The 22,055-nt window shown below is 50.5% G+C and overlaps 1 protein-coding gene across 1 annotated transcript; it reads left to right on the forward strand.

Annotated features, from left to right (window-relative positions):
• The first annotated feature begins 1,675 nt into the window (after positions 1–1,675).
• On the forward strand, positions 1,676–21,882 carry LOC134052947 (Golgi integral membrane protein 4-like). The gene is made up of 14 exons (XM_062507708.1): positions 1,676–1,862; positions 5,848–5,922; positions 7,067–7,116; positions 8,563–8,616; positions 12,339–12,489; positions 13,948–14,030; positions 15,146–15,313; positions 15,429–15,665; positions 16,163–16,320; positions 18,586–18,761; positions 18,923–18,990; positions 19,406–19,570; positions 20,646–20,717; positions 21,772–21,882. The coding sequence occupies exons 1-14, from the start codon at positions 1,676–1,678 to the stop codon at positions 21,880–21,882; spliced, it is 1,755 nt and encodes a 584-aa protein (XP_062363692.1).
• Positions 21,883–22,055: the final 173 nt, after the last annotated feature.

Below are 22,055 nucleotides of genomic sequence, written 5' to 3' on the forward strand. Positions count from 1 at the left end.
GACCATCAGCCAAATCACCCCATTTCCAGCAGGCTGAGTCTCACCCAAGGTCTGGCAGAACAAATCCACCAAATCCACCTAAAATGCTAGAGCGGGCGGTGGGGGCTGTGAAAAAAATCCTACCATAAAAAAATTACTTTGGAAAGATCATAACCTCACAGGAACACTTTGCCTCAATTTCCCTGATGACAAATGAGGGTGACAGAAGTGCCACTCAACTAATTCCCAGCAGTGCTGTAAAGCTCATTTGATTAACGTTTATGAAACCACCATTCACGATTCTTAGAGGGGAATTGCTGCTAAAGGGCTGTTGTGATTGTTGCTTATTCCCCAGGTGCCTGAAAGAGGGAGCTTGGCTGAATTCTGTAAGAAATATCCTTGGGAGCTCAGATAAAAGATGAGCCAACCTAACAGGGTGTTGGTGATTCATTACAAACCTGGGGGTCTTAGATCTGAGCTCAGAACCCAGGCAAAGCTCCAGCAGCTTTTTCTGTGCTGTGAGGTACAAAACCAAGGAGTGGTTTGGGTTGGAAGGGACCTTTAAAGGTCACCTTGTGCATCACACACCTGGGGGAAACCAGCTGGGCTCTGCAAGAAGAGAAGAGCCCACATGGAGGGAATGTCCAAAACACCTTGGAATCATCCCTGGAAGTGTCCAAGCCCGGGATGGACAGGGCTTAGAGCAACCTGGGACAGTGGAAGGTGTTTCTGACCATGGCAGTGTAATAGGATGAGCTTTAAGGTTCCTTTCCAACGCAGACCATTCAGAAAAAAAACAAACTCCGCTTTCTCCTCGTGCCACCCCCCCGGCCTTTTATCAGCTCCTATTTCCCCGAGGAGAAACCACTGCTTTTAGCAGCTTTTAGAGAGCTCGTGTGAAGATGCTCTCCCGGTTAATCCATTCCCGTGTCCCTCATCCATCTCCCGTTAGCAACAGGTGCCGGCAGCTCGTTCGGAGCAGGGAAGGGAGCAGGGACCGGGGGGCTCCAGGTGATGCCGGGTCCGGAGGGAGGCGGCAGGGCTCGGGACTCCGTTGCCCCTCCGGTTGTCCCCTGTCCCCCTCTGTCCCCCCCGGTCCCCGCAGCCCCTCCCGCCGCCGAGGGCGGACTCTCCGCCGCCGCAGCCCGGATGCCGCCGCCGCGTTCCTGGCCGTTCTCCCGACCCCGGTGCCGCCGCTTCCTCCAGGAGCTGCCGGCGGGGGAAGCCGCGGGGAGGTGTCCCAAAGGCTTCTCCTCCTCTCGCCGGGTTATTTTTTCCGGTGGTTGCTCCAGCGGGGGAGGTGGGAAGAGCCAAAGGCGGAGGTACCCCCTTCCCGCCCCCCCTCTCTCCGCCGCAGCACATGGGAAGCAAAAGTTTTCCTCCTCCTCCTGCTGCTGCTGCTGCTGCTGCTGCTCCTGCTCGGTGCCCTCCGCCGGCTGCCCTCGCCCCGCAGCCCCCCCGGGCCGCCCCCGAGGATGCGGCGGCTCCGCTCGGACACCGATGTCCCGATGGACAGCGAGGAATAGAGCCCGGCAGGAGCCTCCGCAGGGCTGGCAGGGAGCGAAGGAGAGCCTGCGACCGCATCCTCCGGAGGCATCTGCGGCTCCGCGGAGGAAAGGAGCTGTTGGGCGAAAATAATCGGATGCTTTAGCGGCGCCGGAGAGGCAGCGCCGCATCCCCGCGCTCCGGCCCCGCCATGGGCACCGGGATGTGCTCCAGGAGGCAGAAGGGGCTGCTGCAGACCGCCTTCTGCCTGGTCACCGTGGCCTGCCTGGCCTCAGGAGTTTTCCTCTACAACCACTTGCAGCAGAAGGTGCGGAACGCCGAAGCGCTGGCGCAGAAATACAAACAGCAGCAAGAAGCGCTGTCAGCCCAGCTCCAAGGTGAGTGACCCGCTCTGGAGGTGGCTCCAAGGTGTGTGTGCGCACCCTGCCCCAACTTCTGTCCCTCCCAGCCACGAGCACGGTGCCCTGGAGATGTTCAGAGCTTGGCTTGAGGGATGCTGTGGCTGTTTCCTTCCCCCCCCCCCGCCCCGTTTGGATGTCAGGAATTGGAGCAGCCCTGAGTCTGAATTTGCTGCTCGCAGCAAAGGGGGGATCGGGGCGTGTTGCATCGGCGAGCTCAGCTGCGTCACGTCTATTCCATTTCTTCTCCCTTTGGCTGCAAATCTGAACCCCTGTCACGCTAAATGGGAGGCAGTAAAAACGCAGGGCAGGCTCTGGGATGCGGCTCCGCTCTCTCTGCCCCGTGTGGAAGTGAGCAGACAGGGAAAGCATCTTCCACCGAAGTTTGTTGTCACACTCTGATGATGCTGCCCACTGCTTCTGCAAGGCGATAACCCCACCTCGCTCTCCAGAGGTTGATCCGGGACTAAAAAAGTCGTGCCAAGCATTTTGGGGCTGATGGATGCTGCAGATTTTTAGCTCCCTAAAAGAGAGAGGAAGAGGAGGAGGAGGAGGAAGAAGAAGAATTGGCTTTTCTGATCTCACTGACCAGCACTTGGTTCCTCTGGCAAGAGCTGCTGGAGGCCGGAAGGCGAACACACGGTGTGGATTCCTCCTCCCCCTCTCTCCCCTCATTTGTCCTCCTTACATAAATGCCTCGCTGTGGGAAAATGGGATTTTAGCCCACGGAGAGCTGTCGGCAGGGACACGCGGTTACTGCACCGCTGAACTCTTCTCTCCTTTGTCCAGCCCATCATTCCAGCCCTGCTGTGTGTGCCAAGGCGACGTTTCCAGCAGCTGGCACAGGATTTGGAGTCTCTGGAGGGATTTGCTGAGCTCCCCATGGAGAGGTTGGGTGGGAATTCCCTCGGGGTAGCCAACACTTGCGTGTGTGATGCTGGAGGACGGGCTGCCTCTGAAGTGCCCACAGAATGAATCGATGTGGCCAAAAATTGTTCTACTCAAGGCCAAGAGATTATTTAACTCATTTTTCCCCCCCCTAAAAAGTCGTTTTACATGACAGTGTAAAATGGGAGCTCTTCCCCCAGCTAAATTCAGGTACGGGGTGTCTGTCATGACCTTCGTGGGCACATCCAGGGGTATTGTTCCTACAGCCTGTATTGCTGGGGCATCCTGCGGATCTGTGACTCAACATTTACATCTTTTAGGGTTAAATCTTCTCTCAGTGCTTCTGTGATACAAATGGAGCATCCCACCAGGGCTGTTGGTGCCCTGGGCTGTGTGTTCTGTTTGCAGAGTTTAGGGTGTGTGTTCCTCCCCAGGAAATGAAACCAAATCAGCCTTGGGAATGGATCTAAAGTGTGCTCAAGTTTCCAGTGCTGTTATCTCATGGTTTGGTTCCATTTTTCCTCACTCCACGAGGCAATCAAACACCTACAGCTCAGTCCCAGCCACGGTTCCCACCTGCATCCCGAGTCTGGGATGTGCAGAGATCAGTGGGGCAGAAGTTAACCCACATTCCTTCCTGGTGTGGCAGCATCTCTTGCTCCTCTTGGAGAGAGGGGCTGCTTCTCCGGAGGATGACAGTGGCAGCCTCAGGGAACCCCACTTTTGGGAACAACAGAGCAACAACTGAGACAAGCTCATGTTTTTTTTCCACCCAAATATGTGTGAATGGCAGAGCTGCAGCCTGTTGCTGGGATTTCTAACCCCCTGTCAGTCCTCCAGTTCCTAAATACAGTTGTTGCCATGGCTACCCTTTTTTATTTTGAGAAGACACTCACTTGTCCAACAATTTTAACAAAGGCAAGGCTTCTTTTTGGATTTGGCTGCCGGGAGAGGCCTGGCAAGGGGCAGATGGGATGGATGCTCCTGGGGGTCTGGCAGTGCAGAGGTGCCTGGCACGTCTGGCTGCTCCCCGCAGTGCTCTGGGGACAACCCTGGGGCTCTGGGCTCTGTCCCTGCACTTGTTGCATGATTTTAATTCCTGTGTCCTCTTCTGCACCTGGTCCAGCCTTTTCAGCAGGGGTTTCATTGTTTCAGCAGCTCCTTTGGCAGCAGGTGATGGTGCCTTAGAGCTGAGTTCTGGCTGGGTTCCAGCTGGATTTAGGCACTGACCACCCTCCATTCTCTCTTCTAAAAGCAAATTGTTCAAGACTTCCTGGCTCCCTGGCCTCCAAACTGTGCGGTGCCAGTTTGGTCAGATGAGTTGTTGCTGTGTCTCACCACAAAGATGAGTAAAGGATCACAGAATTTTGGGTTGTCCTGAGCTGGAAGGGACCCCCTGGGATCATCAAAGTCCATCTCCTGGCCCTGAACACCCCCAGGAGTTGAGACACTGCTGTGTGCAGTGCTGACTCCTTGCTCTGGGTGAAGCTAAACCCACTTTCTCTGGCCTCTGGGGACCTGTAGGAAAGGCAAGAGAGATTAAAACTCTCTTTTCTAGGCAGTGGAGGTTACTTCAGTCTATCTGACTTATAAAAACGGGGTCAGGGAGAGCCGTATTTTGTGCTGTAAAATTCTGAATAAATAGCTTGTGATCTGGAGCTGTCCCTGAAACCTCCCCAGCTCTGGGATCCTCGTTAGGATCTGTGGCTGTGGGTGTTAACATAGCCCATTGCTGGTGGGAAGTTGCCATCACATCAAGGCCTTGCCCTCAGGAGCTCTGCTAGATCAGACTGCAAGAAAGTCAGATGTGAGAGAGCCAGAAAGTGAGTGCCCAGGGCTCCTAAATCCCCTGGGAAGTGCTTGATGTTCTCAAGCTGACAATTCCCTTGGACAAGGAGTGAAGGAGCACCCAGGACCTTTTGTGTGCTCAGCTGGGGAAGCCCTCAGGGTGATCTGAGCAGTCTGTTGGGAAAAATGCTCCTAAAAATAAAGCTGCCACCACAGAGGAGACACTTGGACAGCTGCAGAGATGGGTTTGCTGCTTAGCAGGGGGAAACATCCTTCCAGGCTGAAACCACTGCTGGAATGGTTTGGACAAAGTGGTTCAGAGAAAAGCCTGAGTGGAGTGGCCCAGGCCAGGGGAAGCATCTTCACCACTGGGGTGTCTTTGTGGATAAAGATAAGGAAGGAGACAGCCTGGAGGTCAGAAGGGACAGAGGAATTTGCTGCTCCAGCATGACCTGAGTGGAGCTGGCAAGGTCCACAAATCCATTTGGAGTGAGAGCATGAGTCACTTGGGGCTCTTGGCTTGGGCAGATTTCAGCAGGGAATGGATTACACAGGGAATGGATTCATGCACCCCACTCAGTTTTCCTGGAGACTGTGAGTTATGGCACAGCTGGCCCCCCAAAAGTCTTGGCTCTGCAGGGACCTTGGCTCTGGGAGGTTTCTTCCATCACCTCTCCCCCTGAGTGCTGCCCAGTGCCATCCTGGCCCATCTGAGGGCATGAGGAGCCTGTTGGGGCTGAGTGTGGTGACATTCACGCATCAGAGCTGGCTCATCACCATCCACCAGGAGCCCACTCTGGCACTTCCCTTTGTCCTGTGGCTGCTCAGCCCTCTCTGTTCTCAGTTTTGTGGGTAATGGGTTGCTTGGTTCAGTTTTTCTCAGTGGCCTGGGTTGTGGAAGGGGGAAAAAAAAAATCTCTCCTGAGCTGAGGGCCAGTCAATGGCTGGGTTGTGGAAGAGGAAGAAATCTCTCCTGCATGGTGCTGATGCCTTTCCAGAACAGGGAATTCTGGCTGCTTGAGCCTGCCAGGCACTTGGCCCACAAGAACACAGTTTAGCCACTGACCACTAAAACATCTCCTGGCCATCACAGCTAGGGCTTCAAAACAAAACCTGAGTGCAAATACTCCCCATTTGTGGGTGAGACTGGTGTGGTATATCAGGAATACCCATGGTCTGCAGCCCAAATCCCCTCCCTGCCCCAGGCAGGAGAATAAACACGTGGAGAAAGAGATGTGGGGATAAACTGGAGGTTTGTGTCGTGCTGTGCCTCTCTCTGCTCCCACAGTGGTGTACGAGCACCGGTCCCGGCTGGAGCGATCTCTGCAGAAGGAGCGAGGGGAGCACAAGAAGACAAAGGAAGGTGAGAGCCCAGGCCAAGCCCCAGCTGTCCCCAAAGCCTCTCCTGCCTCAGTGTGGCTGTCCCTGAGTGCAGTTTGGGAGTTTGAAGTGATGTGCCCGTGGGCAGAGGGTGCTGGCAGTGGGATCTGTTCTCTCCTACTCCTACACTTGTCCTCAGGCCAATCTGTGAGCAGCAGTCCCCCTGTCGTGGTGTTTGAACACTTCAAGTGCTGACTAAACCTGGCACTGGACCATGATTTTTTTTTTTTTTTTTTCTTTTGGAAAGATGTCAGCTTGCTCCCAAAAGTGAGCTGGAGATGCTGAGCTCTCCAAGTGCTCAGTGATATCAGCATCACTGCCCTCCCTCCCAGCCCTGTGGAGCTGGTGCACAGGAGGAGACACAAACCTGCAGGGGATTTGAGCACCATGGAACACAGCAGGAAGCAGAAGGCCAACAGATCAACTCATCCTTCCAGCAGAGTGCTGTGCTCAGGTGTCAGGCTCCTTTGCACAGGATTGCTGCTGGCAATTTAATAAATTGGGTTTTATCTTCAGAAGTGATGGCTGTGGTGACATCCCTCACTCCAGCACGCTCTGTGCTTCTGGGTGCTGGATCCAGCACCCAGGTTTGGCTGCAGTTTTGTGGCTGCCTGCCTGAGGCAAAACTTTTATTTCTGTGCTGCCTCTTTAACTAATTTGTTGAGAAAATTAAGCATCCTAATACATGTTACATTGTCGTGGGAACTTTCTGTCTTAAGAAGATGGCACAGATGAGATCAGCACACGAGTCTGAGTCTCACAGAAGCTTTGGTTCCCTATTTCCAGACTCATCTCTCATTTCAGAGTACCCCAAAAAGTTCTTCAGCTTCCTGGACATCAATCTGACAGCTTTTTGTTTGTGAAGTAGGAGATCGCCAATACAGTTGCCTGTGAAATGGGAAAAGAAGGGCATTTTTTGAGTGGACAACTCTCATAGAAAATACTCCCACCTTCCCAAGGGCATGGAATGGTCTCCCAGCAGCATCTGCATTCCAGCTTATTGACTTGCAGCCTTTTGCTCAGCAAGGGGCTGAGTTCCTCCTTCCCTCCCCCTCCTCTCCAATATCCAAACCAGATCCTTGTGAAATTCCAGCTCATTAAACTGCCTCCTTTTCTCCCGTTTCTAGATTTTTTAGTGTACAAGTTAGAAGCTCAGGAAGCTCTCAACAAGGAGAAGGTAGGTGTGGTTTGTCCCAGGGTGTCTCTGCTGCAATGGGAAATGTTTTTTTCTGGTGCCACCAGGGCTGTGAGGCCACTGGAAGGCAGGGGAGGCTGTGTGTGTGCATGGTACAGCCTGAACTTTGGCTGACTCCTCTGCTCAAGGAGTGTGTGAGGATTTTCTCCTCCTCAGGGAAAGGGGTTGGAGCTGTTCTGCCTGTTCTCCCACGTGTGACAGCCGAGGAGATGATTCCCAGCTCCTGGAGTGGCAGGGGAATTGTCATTTCCACGGGACAGGAGAGGCTGAATGCAAGAAAGGCCATGGTGGTGCTGGGCAAAGCACATCCATTGTTTTGTGCCTCCAGGGATTGTCAGATGATTTTCACCAGCCTGTGGAGTCCCCACTCAGCCAGGAAAAGGATTCTTCAGTGAGAGCTGGGAAGAAATGCATCCCTGGGATGCAGTCTGTCACATTCATTCAGGCTGGGTTTATTCCTTTCCCAGAGCGTCTGTGGATGAGATGCTGGAGAAGAGAAATCACTTTTAGGCTGCTCCTCCTTGGGTGAATGTCAGCCTGTGGCAGAAAAATATCTGAGGGATTTTTTTTTTTTTTTAAATGGTGGGCAACTCCCATGCAATGTGGGGATATTTCAGACTGTATTGAGTACTTATTGAGTATTTATTGTGTTAAACTGGGGGTTGGAGTGGCAGCCTCTGCACGGTGCTTCATAAAGCTGCTTCCCTTTGCTCTGAAGTGCCCAAACCCAGATCCCAGCTGATGTTTTGTGAACCTGCCTGCGCTGGGACTGTCCCTTCTCAGGTGCCACTGCTGCCCTGGGATGAAGCCTTTGGGCACAGGGGGTGGTGACTCCAGACCTGCTGTGAGGGGATGATGGTGCTGGGGTGAAGGATGGGGACACAGAGGAAGGAGGTGACCCCTGGGGAGTGGCACAGACCCCTCTGGAGGGGTAAATCTCTCTCCTCTGCTGCTTTGTGTCAGCTGAGCTCACTTTGGCTGCTCACAGAGTTTGCCTGAGGCTCACTCCATTGCCTAGTGATCTGATTTTTTGGTGGAAATGCTGCAATTTCTGTGCGTGGGCGACAGCCTGAGCTCTGCTGCTTTCTCTGCCTCCTCCTCAGCTGCTGCCAGGAGAGCTCAGCCTTGAGGGAAGGGGTTCATTTTGCAAAGCTCCTTCAGCACCGGGCCTGGCCTGGATAAAGGGCTGAGGGCTGGGGAAAACCACTCGAAATGTGAATTAAACATACAGTTAATAAGTTACTTTGAAAAAGTTATTTGAAAAAAAGTTCTTTTCCTGCCCTGCATGTACTGCTGCTCCCCATGGTGGGCTGGTCCCAGTCCCTGCCTGCAGGTGTGGATTTGGGCAGGTGCTTCTGTGTGTTTTTTCTCCCTCCCTCGGATTTTTCTGCACTCTAATGGCACTGTTGGATCTTTTTTTCTCCCCAGCAAGACTCCATGAACAGATACGGGGCCCTCAGTTCCCAGCACAAGATCCTGAAGGTAAGGGAGCTTTGGCTGCTGTGTTTTAAGGGATGGAGAATTCCAAGATTCCTGCACCTGGGGAGGAGATCCGTGGGCTCCACATTCCTCCCTGACTGCTCAGGTCCAGGGCAGTTCCCTGTTGATTCTGTATCAGGTTACAGCTCCCACCTACACCTCGTGTAGGTCAATGGCAGCCTTTGTGCACTTTTATCACGCAGGGTTTTGCTGTTTTTCTGGGTCTTTTCTGGTGTGAAAATGGGTTTATTCATTGGAGCTCGTCCTCTGGGCTCGTACAAAATATTCCAGTCCATGGAAAAGGCTCAGAGCAGGTCAGCTTATAGTATTTTATAGCATTTTATAGCTTATCACCTGCTCTACCTGAAGCATATATTGATGTTTCAGTTTTGCTTTTGTTGGAGCAGTGAAACTGGGGGCTACTGGGGTGGATTTTTAAAATGTTTTTAGCCTAAACCTTTGTAGTGAAATGCTGATTTAACTCTGGGATGGAGAAAGAGAGCTGGGTTCCAGCAGCCCTGAGCACCGTTGGGCTGGATTTCCTGAGCTGAGCTGCACCTCCAGCTGCCTGGATTTGGATTTTGGATTCCAGCTTGGGGAAGAGGGAAATACAGTTCTGTCTCTTGGGTATTCTCCAGCACTGTGGATTCTGGGAACTCTGTGCAACAGCAACATTCCTCTTCATAGCAACTGCAGGCTGAGCAGAATGCTCTGCTTTGCTTCTCTCAAGGGGACACTCAGAGCTTTTTTTTTTTTTTTTTCTTTTTCTCCTGGCTCCTTTTCTCTTGCTTCCTTTTATTGGAGAGGTGGGAAAAAAAACCAAACCAACCCCAACCATCTATTTTTTTATTTTTTTTAAACTACACTTACAGCTGCTGAAAGACAAAAGCAGCCCTTGGGAATGGAGGATTTTAAACCCCCCCTCAGTCTGAAAAAGGAGTTTTTAGCCCATTAGGAGGATGTGGGTAACACTTCTGTCACTGGAGCCCAGGGAAAATTGTTTCCCAGTAGAACTGGCTTGCTGAGGAGGAAGATTGTGCCAGGAATATCTTCACCTGGGAAATGGGATGTGTCATGCTGAGCAGAAGGGGCTGAGCTGGAGGTCCCAAATGTCACCAAAGAAATGTCACCAAAGAAATGTCACCATGAAGCCACACCAGCACATCTGGCTCTGGTGCTCCTGGCCCTGCTGTCAGCCTGCTCTGTGCTGGTGTTCCCTGGATGGCTGATTCACACCTGGAGCTGGCACAGCACCTCAGAGGGGTGAGGGGCTTGACTTTGCCCAAGAGCAGCAGCTGGAGTTGTGTCCTGTGTCTGGGTTCCTGCTGGGGCCAGGCTTTGTCTTACAAAGTCCTTTCTTCCTCTTGAGTGGAGATGGAAATGTTTGGCTGTCCATCTCTCTGCAGGAGCCATCCTGGCATTCCCTGCAGCAGCCAAGGAATTCTGACATGGACTTCTGAGGCTGCTGGAACATGAAAAACGAGGTGTGGCCTTCCTGTGCTTTTGGGTTAAACATCCAGGTTATTGGTTCCACTTTGTCCAGCTGCTGTCCACAAAAGTTGCTCTGAAATCAGGGTAGGAACAGCTGGGTTTGAGGAGCTGTTATTGCCTTCTCCACCTTCACCTGATCATTTCTGCCTTGAGGAGAGATGTCTGGAACATCTTGGGCACTCCCTGTGTTTTGAGCAGCACGGGGAAGGTGGGATGGGAGAACTTGCTGCTCTGAGCAGAGGAACTCCTGATTTTTGGGAGATGAGCTGACTTGGGAATGATAGGATTTCCACAAATTGCAGTGTGAGGGACCAGAAGTGCCAGGACAAGATGTCTCACCCATCACCCCAGCTGCACTAAACACTCCTTACACAGCATCCACGTGCTGTATCCTGCAGGTGCTGCTTGACTGAGTGGAACAGCAGGACTGGGAGGTGGAGAAGGGAATATTCTCACTCACATGGACATGGGAGGTTCCTGGGTTCCTGGTACCCGGCCTTGGAATGTTCTGCTTGCAGATAATTAAATCCTCTGACTAATAATCTCCTGTGGAATGTTCCAGACCTCCTGCCTGCAGCTCCTCCAGCAGCATCTTTGGATTCCTGCTGGACTTGGCCCAGCCTGGTCCCAGGCAGCCTCAGGAAGCAGCTGGGAGTGGGGATGTTCCCTGTGCTGGGTGAGCAGCAGCCCTGGGACTGTGTGAGACCTTGGTCCAGGCAGCAGAGGATGAAAATTTCCTCCCTTCTTCCGACCTGGGAGCAGTCTGGGGACACAAATTATGCACATCCCCTTGCAGGCAGAATATAGCGGAGAAATTAATTGGCCTGAGCTGATGAGGACTTAAAATTCCTTGGATTTCACAGGAGTTTCTTGTTTAAATCAAACCTCGCTCTCTAATGTTGTGGCTTCTGAGGTGCTTAGTAGCAAAATGATTTTAGGGAACTGGCTCCTCTCAGTTCATTCTGCCAGGGGCTCTGATGAGACCTCTAAGAACCTTTGAAAAACAAAGCAGGAATCTTCAGTTCTCTTTATTTTCCTTTCAGATCCTGTGATCTGGTTAACCTGATATCCTTGTCTCTGTTTTTGTTCTGTCTCTGAGACCCACCCCCCATCTTTTCCTCTGCACTGCCTGTATTTTTGGAGCACAACTACATCTCTTTTAGTGGAGGATAATTGCTTCAAGGGGAACGCCTGGGCCACAGACACTTTGTTTTCCTGGAGATAAATGCATCAAAAGCATTTAGAGGTTTTTTTAAAAAATAAGATTTTTTTAAAAAAATTTATTTCCTCCCCAGGTAGTCTGATTGAAATGGCTGCCTGAGTGCTGAGGAGGGATTGTGTGGCAGGGCCAGGGTTCACCTGAGAGCCACTCAATCTCCATACATAATTGGTGTTGACAAACTGAATGTGGAAGGAATCTCTCTCTGGGTTACCATGGGAGCAACTAAAAAAAAAATTAAAAAAAGGAAAAGAGGTGAATTCTGGTTCAGCAGGCCCAAGCAAAAGGATGTTTCTGTGATTTCTGCAAGAGGGGAGGGGAGAAGAGAGCAACTTTCCAGCCCACTTCTGTTTGGTGAATTCTTGATCTTGTGAGAGTCTTCTTACCCTGGAATTCCATGCCTGCGAGCCCTGTGGTGCTGTGGGGAATGTGAGCTCTGCCAGGATCCCTGCACAAGCTCTCCCTCCTGTTGGAGCAGCTCTGAGGGGTGGATGGCAGAACTTCCAGGATGCTGAGAAGCAAACCAAGCGCAGGGAGAAGCCCTGGGTGTCCAGGTGTGTCCAACACCTGAGGAAAGTCGTGAGAATTGGAGCTGTTCAAAGGTGATTATTCCCAGCCTGCAGTGTGCAGGATGGGGCTCCTTGGAGAGGAGCAGGGAATGTCCTTTAGAGCTCTGGGAACTCTGGCAAGGCCCTTGGATTTGTGTTCCACAGGTTTCTAGTTTGATGCCAGCAGCTCCTGACTCCCTCCCAGAAAGGGACTTGCCACCAATTCTGCCTCCAGCTTTGTGGCTCCCAAGGAAAAACCCCAGAACCTCCTCCCAGAGTGGAATTTAATTGGCATTTCACATCTTCCCCTGGAGCACTGAGCATAGAGAGTGTTTGATTGCACCTGGGATTTGTGGCTGCCTCACTGGAGGAACAAACATTTCTCCTGCCCCCTCATGGAACAGCCACACTTGGCAATATCAAATTCCCCCTCCAGGATTGACTCTGACTCTTCTTTTTGTCTCCAGAACCAGCACGATGATGTCAAGAAGCAGCTGCTGGACCTGCAGCTGCAGCATAACAGCCTGAAGCTGGAACACCGCAAGAGCCTGGAGAGCCACAGCCAGAAATTCACCCAGCTGCAGCAGGAGAGGGACAGCGAGGTCACCAACCTGCAGGGTGAGTGATAAAAAAATCACAAAACACCAGCCTGGGATCAGGAGAGGGCACAGATTCCTCTGCAAGCCCCCAAATCCACCCCCAGGAAGAATTTGGTGTGACAATGTGCAGTGTCTTGAAGTGTTGCTCTGACTCAGGTGGTGCTGCAGGAACAAATCCTGCAAATTCTGACCTCAGAGCTTGGGAGAAAATGAAACCCACTTTTTGTAATCAATGGTGTAGGTCTGTAAAATGCAGTTTAATAGTGTGAGTGTTGTAGGCAATGCTTTAATTCCCAAAGAGTGTTTTTTATTCAGTAGCTGTTTAATTACATTGTGGGGCTTTTAAGGTTTGCATCTGTTCCTACTTGATGAGGTCTGGAACATCAAAATCTGCTCGTGGATATTTTGGGTTTTTTTCCCTCTGCTCAACAAAGCCCAGTATAATATCTGATGAGCTTTTGGGTTAGAAGAGGGGAAATTGAGGACAAATAAATGAAATCTATATATATGGTTGTCTCTGTTCCTGAAATACTCATTGTTAGAGGGGAATGGAGGGGGTTTTGTGAGGTTGGCTCTCAGTGAGAGTTCCATTCTCAGTTTGATGACAACCCTCACTGCAAGAGCACAGCACCCAACCTCAGTGGCAAAATGTGTTGTCCCAGGGCTGAATATGAAGAAAAGAAATGCTGTGATCAGAAATATCTGTAATTTTGAGCCTTGTGTGCCATTCAGTCATGGAAAAATTCCCGTCCTAACCTATAATGTCTGCAGAGAAACCCCAGTGCCTTCTGTCCTGGGGATGTTCTGAGAGAACCAGGATCCAAAATCAGGCTGGCATTTTGGGACAGAGCCTTTCCCTTCCATCAGAGGGTACAGGATGATCCCCAAACCTCAGCACATCACGTGGCATCACTGCAGTGCTCAGGACTGTGCAAAAAAAAGCTCTTTTTCAAGCTCCAACCTGGAACATGCAGGGTACAACGTTCCTTAAAAGCTCAGGAGTAAACGTGCCTGATGACAGAGCTGTCCCATGATTATTTTGTCTAAGTGGGTCGTGGTTTTTCGTTTTTTTTTTTTTTTTTTTTGGTTTGTACCATCAAGCAGCAGCTTCTTTGTGCAGGAGGAGGGAATCTGTGGGCTCAGGAGAGCTGGAAAACCCTTCCTTAAACTTCCAGTTCCCCCAGGAAAGGGCAGTGACTCCCTGCTCCCCCTTCTCTTCAGGGGGAGGGAAATAAAAAAGCAAATTATTTGAATGCTGTGGCAAACACAGCAGGAGCCTGAGCTGAGAGCAGGAGTTAGGAAAGAGCCTGGAGAGGAGGAATTCCTGGGAGTGCTGGAAGGAATGATGAGCAGGTTTGTAATTCCTGGGCTTGGAGAGATCTGTGAGGTCAGGAAGAATTTGTGGTGAGAAAGGGAGATGGCGCACTTGAAAAAAAAAAAAAAATCTATTTTAAGCAAATTTCTTCTTCTCCTGCAGACACAGTGTTTAAACTCAGAGAAGAGAGCAAGCTCCTCAGGAAGGCCCATCAGGAGGTTCACTCCCAGCTCCTCAATGCCCAGGTAAACACCTGAGGTCTGCATCCAAGTATTCTCTAAATAATAAATCCAGATACCAGCTGTATTCCAGGGTGCTGAGTTGCCTAAAATGGTGTTGGTAGGGTAGATCCATTCTGTAAAATTCTCCAGCCTGGAATCTGTCCCAGCAGCTGAAAATACAGATTTGCTGCACAAAGTGCCTGAATTCCCAACCCTGGAATGTTTCCCCAAATTCCAAATACTTCCAGGAGGTGGTGAATTGATGGGTACAAGTTTGGTTTGTCCCGACTGGAAACTTCCTACAAATGCAGATCCCAGGAACTCTTCTTGGCTGCCTTTTCTTCGTTCCTTTGATGTTTGCTTTGCCGAGGGATTTTGTTGGTGTTTGTTTTCATTTTAATCTTAATTTTAAGGTCACATTTCAGGAGGAAGAACTGAAATCAACAGAGCCTGCTCAGGAATTAATTTCCTGCTAAACTTTGTTTGCTGTTTGGAATCTTTCCTACTCTGCCCAGTCCCTAATTTGGTTCATTTCCAGGTACCCTGGCAAACACATGAAAAGGTCTCCCCCCTCAATTTCCAATAAATAACCGGGTGGAAATGAGGAGCTTTTCCTGAGTGTTTTTTTCAAGCCCTACTTTTCAGGGTTGGAGATGAAAGAAAGAATCTGCAGGAGAGAGAGGAGGGTTGCATTTCCTTACCCAGTCCAATCAATTTTCTTTTGTTTTGCAAAGTAAATTGGATTGTCAGGTAGGATTATGCCAATTATTGTCAGCCCCCTGGGATGAGCACATCCAGGGGGAAATGTCTCTTCTGGAAGGAAATGAGGTGACCTGGAGGTACAGGAGGAGAGCAGGAGTTAATCCATGGCTCCTGCACTGAACAGCATCAGGAAAAGAATCAGTGCAGCAGCTCAGGGTAAAAGTGCAAGAAAATAAGAGGCAAGACCTGCAATACAGGGGCAATACAGAAATCTGGGTTTGGCATTGACGGTTGTGAATTTTCTCCAACTTTCATATGTATAAAAATACATCTTTTCTTGAAAATGTGCCTCTGCCGAACAAATAAGGAGTGCTGTTGCCAGCAGGGAGATGTTTAACCCCGTGTGAGATTTCTCTGTGTCCTTCTCCTCCCCTCAGGCCCAGATGGAAGAGTTCAGGCAGCTCAAGGAAGCTCTCCAGAAGATGCCAGGTTTGAGAGGAGGAGCAGGAGGAGGAGGAGGAGGAGGAGGAGGAGGAGGAGGAGTTGGGAAGGGGCAGCAGCCCCTGGTGCCAGCCAGCAGCCAGCTGCAGCCAGGGATGCAGAAGGTGTGGTATTCCCAGGAAAACCCAGGGATAAGCATTCTACAAGGCTCCTGGAGCTTTCAAATAACAAAGCTGAGAGTCTGCTCTTGTCCTTCCTTCTTTCCTTCCTTCCTTGCAGGTTTTCCAGGAGAACCATCCCGCGCTGCCCTCGGCGGTGCCCGGCGTTCAGCAGCTGACAGGACAGGGATCCTCCAGCCACGATGGCCACAGGCCACAGGCACAGGTGCCCTTCAGCCAGCCAGCCCCAGCACAGGATGCCAACTCGCTGCCAGAGGCTGTGCCAGCCTGGCCAGCACGGCACGGGGACGGCCACACGGTCAGGTTCACCCGCACCATGAACAGCCTGCCCAACCCAGTAGGTTCTGCTCTGGTTTGGTGTGGTCTGGGTTTGTGGGAGATCAGAATTCTGGTGTTTGCGATGCTCTGGGCAGTGCTGGTCTCAGGTTTAACACGCTGAGGAGTTGGGGGTTTCATGGCCAGAAAGGGGAGTGGGTTTTAACTCCAAGTCTGCAAAGAGTAAATCATCAAAGCTCCCCCGCCAGCCTCCTGGGGTGCTTGAGAGAGAATTCTGGACAGCAAATCTCTAAAAAAAGGCAGAAATTGCAGTGTGGCTGGACTTTAATTACAGTATCAACATGGGAGAGGTATTTTAGAGGCACTTTTGTTGTTCTTTTCTTGGAGATTCACCTACCCCAAACAAACCTGGTAGGATCTGAATCTGTATCTGATAGTAGATTTCTTCTGGAGCACTTCAGGATGTTTGTTCTTTGATAAAGGGTTTTCTGGCCCATAAACCTGTCCGGGTTTGGGGGTATTTGATGTCCCAGGTGCCCAGGTGTGTCTCCCCTGCAGGATGTGAAGATGGTGATGCGCATCCAGGTGCGAAGCCACGAGGAAAGCGAAGCTCCTGGGTTGTCCCTGGCTGATCCAGGACAGCCCTCTCCAGCAGAAAAACCTCCAGTGCCAGACAGCCATGCCTCAGCAGGGAACAGACAGGTGCCAATGCAAAGGTTGGTGACACAAAATTCTTCTACTCTCAGTGTTTGGGGTGAAGGTGCCCAAAAGGAGCATCCCAGGTCTCTCCATTCTTGTGTTTATTGTGGGTTTGCTTGAAAAAAAATTTTTTGGGGTGTGTTACTGGTATTGGTGGAATTCCTGGGAGTCTGGGCAGGGCCCAGGATCCAGTGGATGCTGTACAGACACTGGGGAAACCGTTTATTGTCTCAGCAGCACTGGCAGGAGACTGCTCTGCTCTGCAAAAGGAAGAAAATGTCTCTCTGTGGCTGCAATTCATCAAAGCCTGGCCACAACCCAAAAAAGTGGCTCTGAAAATAGTGCTTCCTCCTTTAACTTATTTATCCCCTGTGTGTGTGCAGGTCGTGTCTGTTGGAGCACACAGGATTTCATTTCTGGTTTATCTGTAGAAGAAACTTCTGGATTTCATTCTAGACTCAGCCTGTTCCTGCCCTTTCTTCTCTTCTATTTTTGTCTGTTCACTTAACCTGTGACCTTTCCAGGGCAGAGACTGTGCTTTGCTTATTTCTTTAAATGGCCACATCCTCCCCAAAGTGCTGTGATAAATCACATCTGCAGGGACACAAGCAGGAACAGCTCAGGGGATGTTGTGCTTGTGATGCCTTTTTGGGGCTACCTAAAAACAAAATTAGGAGAATAAAAAGCAGTTTATTTATAGTTACTGAAGGGTACAATAATTACCCTTCAGGTACATACTTTTTTTTTGCACCCAAAAATGGACCATGGGTCACGGGTTTTCCCACTTTTATAAATTTGGTCCATTTGCAAGTTTGGGGTTAATTTTCCAACAGCTTCAGCTAATGAAGGAATTTACCCCAAGTTTGCTCCTCTCAGTTAATTTTTGTTTTACATTTCTTGGAGCCTGTGAGGTGTCCTTGATTGCCAGGCCTGGAGAGGAATTGTTGTGTCTGAGCAAAGTGGGAAAGCTGCAGCTCACACTGAACATGGAGTTTAGAGTTCTACACTAAAGAACTGCAGGATTACAAATCCATGAAAAAATGTAAAAGCTAAAACCCTGAGGTGTGAGTTGTTGCAGGCAGGGTCTGCTGTGGCACAATGGCCTTTCCTCACCACACAAAGCCCAGCCAGATTCCTGTCACCAGGTTAGACAGAAAATGCAAATATTGATTTGTTTGGCAAGGGATTTCGGCCAGGACAGGCATCCTGGTGTGCTTTGCTTTTCCTGGAGCTATCACCAAGGAATTACAGAGCAGCTGGAGGCTGTGGTTTACACAGGCTGAGATTTGTGATAAGGAGCAGAGAACCCAACCCTGCCAGAGCCAAGAGCAACACCGGGCTGAGGCAGAGCACAGAGGGACCCCAGACCCAGGAACTGCCCTGGGAAGCTCTGACCAGAGGGCTCCTGATGAGCCCTTGGTGGTGGCCAACCTGCATTTTGATTATTTTATAATGGGGACATCTGAGCTGAGGGCTGGGTTGTGATTTTTCTCACTGAAGGATTTGTGTGCTAGCTTAAGTTAAAGCCACTTGTCCTTTCCAGCAGTTAAAAACTGAAATTTCTTAAGCAGACTTTTAAATCTCTTTTTTTTTGTGTGCTGGCTTAAAGAACTTCTAAAGCCACTTGTCCTTTCCAGCAGTTAAAAACTGAAATATCTTACATGGATTTTTAAATCTCATGTAGAGGACAGGCTGGAGCAAGCAGTCAGCCTGCTTGTAAACTTGCTGTAACTTATTGGGGTTAAAAGGTTTTGCTTCACTTATTTTTGAGTCCCTGTCACTGGGATTTCATCCCTTCTTTGCTTCTGAAGCTGTCCCTGACTAAGGGTATTGAGGTATTTGGGAAACATTCATTTAAATTTAGTAGCATCTTCGTTTTCCATGAAGTTGGAACAATGAAGAGGACTTGTGGTTTAGGTATTTTTAAACCCTTAGATGTGTGTGTTTGGGTATGTGTGGAGCATGAGTAAGAACCTATTTAGAATTGGAGTTTATTGCTATATGGATGTCATTGTCATATGAGTAATATTAAGGGAGTTCTACAATAAATTGTATTTACAAAGCAGAACTTATTTCCTACTATGTGGCATATTAAACATTCTTTTTCAAGAAGATATCTCAGTAATTAATACAACCTGCTAGTTTTGACCCCCCCCCCCCAAAAAAAAAGTTAAATTAGTCCAAACTTCTGCATCTGTTGGATTACTTTTTTCCTCTGCTTGCCATTATGAAATAATTTCATGGAATATTTCCTGAGGCAGGGGGGTTCTATTTGGTTGCAGCTGGAAGGACCTCGTGAGCAAGGTGAACGCCCAGATGGACGAGGAACAAGCACGTGGGTACCCCAAGTTTTCCCCCAAGGCCGGGCAGAGAGGCAGCCCCCAGCCCCCCAGCCCACGGAGAGGGGCAGAGCAGGCAGCAGAGAAGGAGAGGGCGGATGAGGAGGAGCTGGAGATGGGTATGGAAATGGTTTCCTTGATGGAAAATTTCTCTGTGCGCATTGCCTGCCCCAAGCAGGTTGAGATAAAGCAAGAAGCTGGTGGTAGTGGCTTTAAGGAGACCTCACTGACTGTCCCTGTCCCTGTCCCTCTTCCCTGTCCCTGTCCCCATCCCTGGCAGATGCAGGAGTGATCGACAGGGAGGACAACGTGCACTCACAGAAAGAGCCCGTGGTCCAGGAGCCCATGGTGAGTAACCAGAGCATCACAAATCCACTCCAAGGGTTGCAAAAGCTCATCTCTTCCCACCCCCAGCCATGAGCAGGGGCACCTCCCACTAGCCCAGGGTGCTCCAAGCCCTGCCCAACCTGGCTGGGAAAAATTTTCATCTTTTCATCATGCCATGTTTCACGTGGATGCAACTCTGGCTCAGAATAAGAGTCCAATAAATCAGTAATTACCCAGAAGTTTTTGTAATGTGCATCTCCAGTCTCCTTGGGTCTGGAGTGATAGCAAAAAATGTTTTGGGCTTTTTTAACAAACACTAAAGGCTTGGAGAGGTGCAACCAAGTGTTCCAGGGCAGCACTCCTGCTTGCTGAGGAATCTTTCTGCCTCCTGAGGGAATATCCTGCCAGCTATTCACAAGAGGCTTTTCTTGTCCAGATGCCCGATGATGCTGCAGATCCTGCCCAGGACCCCAATAACCAAGGTGAGGATGAGTTTGAGGAGGCTGAGCTGGAGAGACCTGACTTTGAGGAGAAGGTGGGAGGCTCAGAGAAGTTCAAGGAGCCCAGCATTAAAGAAGAGCCTAAGGAGAAGCCACCAAAGGTGACTGAATGGGGACAACCAGCAGGGCCAGGGAGGGATCCCCAGCTGGGGATGGGTGGGCAGAGATCTTAAGAACTGCAAGGGGAACATCAGATTCCTGGATGGGTCCATAATCCCACTGAGAGGATGTGGCAGGCAGGAGAAAGAAACAGAACAAAGAAAGGGACAATTTTAGGAAATTATCTTTTAGCCATGTACCAGAGCTTGCTCTGGCCTTGTCCTCTCTGCTTGTTGAAGTCACCCTGGCACTTGCAACACCTTTAGTGATGGAGAGATTGGAATAGGGGATGGCTCACTCCCAGCTGTTCCTGCAGAGGGACTGGGACTTTTCATGCACTTGGCACCAGAAGCAGAGACAATAATCTGAGTCTGTGCTGGGTTCTGGTCAGTGCAGCCCTGCCCAAGGCTCCTGGCAGCAGTGACAACACGTGAGAGCTCTGCCTCCTTGTTTGCCTCCTTGCAGATGGAATCCATTTATTCCACAAAGTGTTTCTTGCTGCCTGAAGCCAGACTCTGCATCAGGGAAATGTTCATTTGTTTTGACAAGCAGCTGAAGTTGTTTGTTTTAAAAAAGGAGTGTTTTATCTGTCGGGCTCTAAAATCGTGATTAATAGTGGGATTAAGGAAGAAAAAAAGAAATCCACGCCAATGAAATCAAATGAGAGGGATGCTGGCACCAGCAGAACAACACCTCCTTGAGATTAGTGAAAATGTGGAAAGAATTAGTGACATAAATACCTGGCTTTCAGATCTGGCTGTGCTGTGCTCCCTAAAGCTCTACCCTAAATAACTCAAAGTTTTCTAGAGTCCTGGGGCTTGAGGCAACAGCCCTGGGGCCCTCCTGCTGCAGGAGAGACCTCCCTCTCCAAGTGGAAGGAGCTGCCAGCAGGTGGGAAAAGAGACTGGATGGAAAAAATAAATGGAGTTTGTGTTGCCTGATTGTCCCTCTGCTCCCCCTGACTCCTGATCCAGCCCCAAATTCCAGACCTGGGGCTCTGATCCTGGGAGCTGTGTCCCTGGCAGGGAGTGGGAGCAGGCTGGGGCTCTCTCAACCATGCCTGGCTGTGTTTTTCAGGATGCTGGCAGACCTGCCAAGCCCAGGGAAGACCCACTGGAAGATTACCAAGAAGATCAGGAGCAAGAAATTGTACGACACCAAGGTTCTTCCTCTTTCCCTCTCTGGTCACCTGGATGTGTTGGCAGCCAGGAGCTGGGGAGGACTCAGCTTTTAGGGAGCCAGATGTGAGCAGGGACTCCAGGTCTGCCTCTACCTGCTCAGTGAGGTCTCCAGAACAAACCTGGAGCCCACTGCTCCCTTTTCCAGGTGTTCAGAGCACCCTTTGTGCTTTGTCCCCTCTTCCTTTCTGTCTGCATCCACCTGCAGCAGCTGAGCTGTGGGATGCTTCCCAAACAGCAGCTGGGAGGAATCACAAGAGGAATCACAGGAGGAATTATAGGAGGAATCATAGCAGGAATCTCAGGCTGTGCCAGTGCAGCAGGGCACAGATCAGTGTTTTTCAAGCATGAGCTAGAGAGGATCACCCTGGTACCTTCTGGCTCACAGAGATAGAAATGAATCCTCTTCCAGTCTCATTCATTCTCTCCCTGCCCTTTGTGAGTGACTCCTGAGGGCTTTTTTCTGCAGTTTGCCCAGGATTGCTGAGGAGCTGAGGGTTTGGGCTGCCTGCTGGGAATGAAGGGAGCAGGGCAATAAGAGGTGGGCAGAGCAGAGTTGGTGTCAGGTCTCCTTCGAGTGAATCCAGGCCTCTTGGAGGTGTCTAAAATCACCCATGGAGGCTGTGCTGGCTGCTGCATGTCCTGGGTGGGGTTTGTGACACAGTTTTAAACGTGGTGGATGTAAAATATCAGCTCCTCATATCTGCTTTTTATGTCTGCCCCTCATTCTGTTCCTCATGCAGCAGAGGCAACAGGCTGAGATATCAAAGTTGCATTGTTCTGCCAGGATATTAAATGTGCTTAAAACACCCTGGCTGATCATGGCAACGCCTCTGTGTCCTGCCAGTGACACCTCAAGGTCCTGGCAGGGGTGGGCTCTTCCCTGTTTTCCCAGGTTTCCAAAGCTGGGCTGATTTGGTGGAGCAGGTCTGGTCAGGGACAGTGTGGTGTGCTGTAATTTAGGGTCCCCTCCAGGATTCCTTTTTTGCTGATTTTTCCTTCCTGGCTGTCCTCTATGCCCCCAGGAGGATCATGGAGGGGAGGTGGATGACAACGATGACCTGGAGCTTGTCCAAGAGCGGAAGGACCGTGCGGGGATGCGGGGAGCTGGTGGCAAGAAGGATGACTACTTCTGAAAGCTGCTGGAGAAAAACGGGACACTCCAAGGACGAGGGGATGGGAACTCCTCCTGGCAACTGCCTCCTGAATTCAACACTGCCCAAAGAACGAAGGCAGGAGGAGGGAACTCTCGGCAGCACCTTGCAGGGGGTTTGCAGAGCAGAATTCCATCTCCATGTGGGGCCACTGC

Source organism: Cinclus cinclus, chromosome 23 (assembly GCF_963662255.1).
Source record: "Cinclus cinclus chromosome 23, bCinCin1.1, whole genome shotgun sequence".
NCBI lineage: Eukaryota > Metazoa > Chordata > Aves > Passeriformes > Cinclidae > Cinclus > Cinclus cinclus.

What these genes read in the sequence shown, in the direction of transcription:
- LOC134052947 (XM_062507708.1), top strand. Translation starts at nt 1,676, where the DNA reads ATGGGCACCGGGATGTGCTCCAGGAGGCAGAAGGGGCTGCTGCAGACC. An exon ending in GCACAAGAAGACAAAGGAAG is followed by an intron (nt 5,923 to 7,066) that starts GTGAGAGCCCAG and finishes TCCCGTTTCTAG; the next exon opens with ATTTTTTAGTGTACAAGTTA. An exon ending in TGCAGCCAGGGATGCAGAAG is followed by an intron (nt 15,314 to 15,428) that starts GTGTGGTATTCC and finishes CCTTCCTTGCAG; the next exon opens with GTTTTCCAGGAGAACCATCC.